At 37.0% G+C, this 3,797-nt stretch overlaps 1 protein-coding gene across 1 annotated transcript; it reads left to right on the forward strand.

The window, feature by feature from the left end:
- The first annotated feature begins 1,655 nt into the window (after positions 1-1,655).
- On the forward strand, positions 1,656-2,603 carry LOC146401440 (olfactory receptor 12D1-like). Its single transcript, XM_084970389.1, has one exon. The coding sequence runs from the start codon at positions 1,677-1,679 to the stop codon at positions 2,601-2,603; it is 927 nt and encodes a 308-aa protein (XP_084826515.1). The 5' UTR covers positions 1,656-1,676.
- Positions 2,604-3,797: the final 1,194 nt, after the last annotated feature.

The following is a 3,797-nucleotide window of genomic DNA, read 5'->3' on the forward strand; positions in this document are numbered from 1 at the left end:
TCCTGTGGAAAGGTTCCTTTGTGCCATATATTATTTTCCAGATATAGTAAGTCATAAAAAGTAGGTAAGTAAGTCATAAAAAGAAAGACAAATACAATATAATACAATATGAAAGGTAATTATACTAAGAAAACATAAGGTTAATGAGAACTGTACTGCCCATGGTACTGAAACTAAGAAGGAAACATAATAGGGGGGAAAAAAACATAAGAAAAATGGAAGGAAAAAAAAAAGGAACACAAGATAGGAGTTCCCCAAGGAACATTCTCTTATACTGCAGATATAGGAAGGGATCTTGTTTATTCTTACAATAATCTTCCCAAACCCAGGGGACATGCTCTCTCAAGATTTGCACGTCGAGAGATCTGTGGCTCATAAAAGACAGGCAGAATTTCAGAAAGAATTGGCTGGGGAAGATGAAGAGCTTATGCTGCAACCCCAATACAAGCTATCACTTCAAAGAGTTTTCTACTATCTACTTTTCAAATAGTTTTCTACTATTTAATTTTCATGAGTACAAACCTGAAAACATTCCTTAGCTGTGACGTTGACCACTCAATCAGGTATGAGGATGAAACGGGAGACAAGCTGGGAAGTTACTCATATTCTCCGTCATCTTGCTAGCATTAAAGTTAAATGCCCAGGACTTAGCGCTGGTTCTCTATTTTACGATGAACTCCTCATTGTGCTTCTACATTATGAAATCTCTTTCCTGCCTACATTTTTATTGCCATTCCTCTAGATAATCTCCAAAGTAAATACGTAATCTCTAAATATTCACATTGCAGTGAAATAAATCATTTAGTACAGGAAATCTGATTGCTAGTTGCTTTCAATGTTAGGAAAAGGTTTTTCCCCCAAGTGAACTTTTGATACACTTTTGTGCTGTGGGACAGTGAACAAAAAAAAGTATCTCAAATATTTATGTCTTAAACAGGAGTAATAAATTTTAACACTATACAAAATATACACTGCTATCCAAGAAAGATTCTCTGAATTCCTTGAAGTCAGCCTTTTACACAGGTGGAAAAGAATCTAAATAGTTTCTCAAATTTTTCTCTAGCGATACAGCCTAGAATCCCCTGGGATCCACAGGTATGTTCCCTAGTTCACATCTTTTGCTCTCGTCACATCAAATCTTTTTCTTCTCCTTTCACGGATTTCCCAAATTTTGAATGATTCCCTCTTATTAGGAAGCACACCAATGTCTGCATATCGATTCAGATTTCTTTACAGCCCTTATTTTCCTCCAATTGTCTCTTCTTAAGTAAAAACCCTTCAAGAGACAGTGGTGAAGTGAAGTGGGTTAAAATTTACCCTCTGTTAGTGCTGACTTAGGACAAGAACAGGCAACTTGTATCAGAAAGTACAGGTTCGCAGTCACATCAGATGGTAGGATGGCAACAGGCTCTGAATCCCTGGGAGAAACAAAAATACTATGATAAATCTAATAAAAAAGAAAAGGTAGGTGAGTAACAGCTCATAACCAACATATAACCTTTGCATTTTATAAGCTAACGGTTCACATCCTGTAAAACCATTGTGCTGGGACTATTTATAACCAGAATTCTCTCCCTCAAAATATTGTCGTCCAGGAGGGAAGATCCTCAGCCAGAGGACTCTAATTTCCAGCAGAGATAGCATTCCATATACTCTTCTGTCTTTGCTTTTAAGTGATGCCCAATCAAACATCAGTCACTGAATTTCTTCTCCTCGGAGTGACAGACATCCAAGAACTGCAGCCTTTGCTCTTCGTGCTTTTCCTCGCAATTTACTTGGTCATCGTGGCTGGGAATGGAGCCATCCTGATGGTTGTCATCTCTGAGCCAAGACTCCATTCTCCTATGTATTTCTTCCTGGGAAACCTGTCCTGTCTAGATATCTGCTACTCCACAGTGACACTGCCAAAGATGCTGGGGAACTTCCTCTCCTCACATAAAGCAATTTCTTTCTGGGGATGCATAAGCCAGCTTCACTTCTTCCACTTCCTGGGCAGCACAGAGGCCCTGTTGTTGGCCATGATAGCTTTTGACCGCTTCGTGGCTATCTGCAAACCACTTCGTTACACTCTTATCATGAATCCTTGGGTCTGTACTCAAATGGCTGTCACTGTCTGGATCATTGGTTTTTTCCATGCCCTGATGCACTCCATAATGACCTCTCGCTTACACTTCTGTGGTTCCAACCACATCCATCACTTCTTCTGTGATATTAAGCCTTTGCTCAAGCTAGCCTGTGGGAACATTGAGCTTAACCAGTGGCTGCTCAACACTGTCACGGGGACCATTGCCATGGGTCCATTCTTTCTAATAATTCTCTCTTATTTCTACATTATCATCTATCTTTCCTTCAAGACCCATTCTTGCAGCATGCTTCATAAAGCACTGTCCACTTGTGCCTCCCACTTCATGGTAGTTGTTCTTCTCTATGCTCCTGTTATTTTCACTTATATTCGTCCTGCCTCAAGTAGCTCCATGGACCAGGACTGGATCATTGCCATTATGTACAGTGTGGTCACTCCTGTACTAAACCCACTGATCTATACCTTGAGGAACAAGGAAGTAAAGGGAGCTTTGAATAGGGTGATCAGAAGGAGCCTCTGACTTGAACGAATCTAGAGAACTCTTCTGAAGCATAAATTAACAGACAACAAGAAAGCTGTGATGTGAAATTATACTGCTTCTCAAATCATTTACCTTACATATAATAGAGGGAACTGGATAAAGAAAAAATGAATGGGTAAGCCTAATGGAGTTGTATTAAACAATGCATTCTTAGGTAGTAGGAAGGCAACTTGATCAAATGAAACACCAGCCATGGAATTCTAATGCTGAATTGGTTTTGACCTGTCATGTGACAAAACTGAGATGTTATATATTCTAATGTGTTTGTCTCTGAATTTACATATAGAAATATGCCTATATTGCCCACAAAGTATATATATGTATAGTTTTTAGGTCTGTTTATCTGTATGATCCCTCCAAGTTAGCAATTTCAGTACAATAAATAAAGTTAACATGCTTTATATTTTTGAGGATGTTTAATTTAGGACCATAAATACTCAATTTAAATGTTCACTTACATGTTTAGGGGGAATTTTAAGATGTACTTCATGATTTCTTGTTATCCAAGCAAGGTGGCAACAAAATTAATTAAGGAAAAACACACAGTAATCATAAATTAACAGAAAAAAATAACCAGTGTATCATCTAAAGAGTTCTGGAACCATTATATTCAGAGATGTTCTAGAAGTCAAAAGGTCCAACTGTAAAGGACTATTATGAAATGCTATTAAAAGTGGAGTCAGGTTTAAAAAACATCTCAAGAATATCTTCTATCCTATTTCTGGCTTATTTTTTTTCTCAGCTTTGCATCATGCAAAGCATTGAATACATAATTTTTTCTGCTTTTTTGTTTAGTTTTCCTCTTCTAACCTTATTTAAACAATCTAAATTATTTGTTTTATTCCTCAGTTCCATAGAGAGACAAAACTAAGTAAATGACTTGCTAAAGGTTACTGTTCATAGAGGAAGAAAAGAGAATCAAGATGTTTAGACTCTTACATTCTAACTAATGCTTATCCCCATGAGACAGTAACTGTATACACAGAGCCTGGTAAAGCAGGTAAGAAAAATGGACTGAGAAAAGAAATAAAGAAAAAAAAATCACACAAGTAATGTCAAAAAAAGACATATGTTCCTTTTCTAATAACTAAATAAAAACCACTTTTGAAATTTAAAAAAGAAGAGATGTGGATACAAAAAATACCCTTTCTGTCTTCCATATTATAGTAGACA

The sequence above is a fragment of the Sus scrofa genome, chromosome 7 (assembly GCF_054392235.1).
Source record: "Sus scrofa isolate SSC_HxYL_T2T_F1_AM1 chromosome 7, Sscrofa_HxYL_maternal_Yorkshire_Landrace_v2.0, whole genome shotgun sequence".
Lineage (NCBI taxonomy): Eukaryota > Metazoa > Chordata > Mammalia > Artiodactyla > Suidae > Sus > Sus scrofa.

Coding starts and splice junctions, on each gene's coding strand:
- LOC146401440 (XM_084970389.1), top strand. CDS start 1,677: ATGCCCAATCAAACATCAGTCACTGAATTTCTTCTCCTCGGAGTGACA.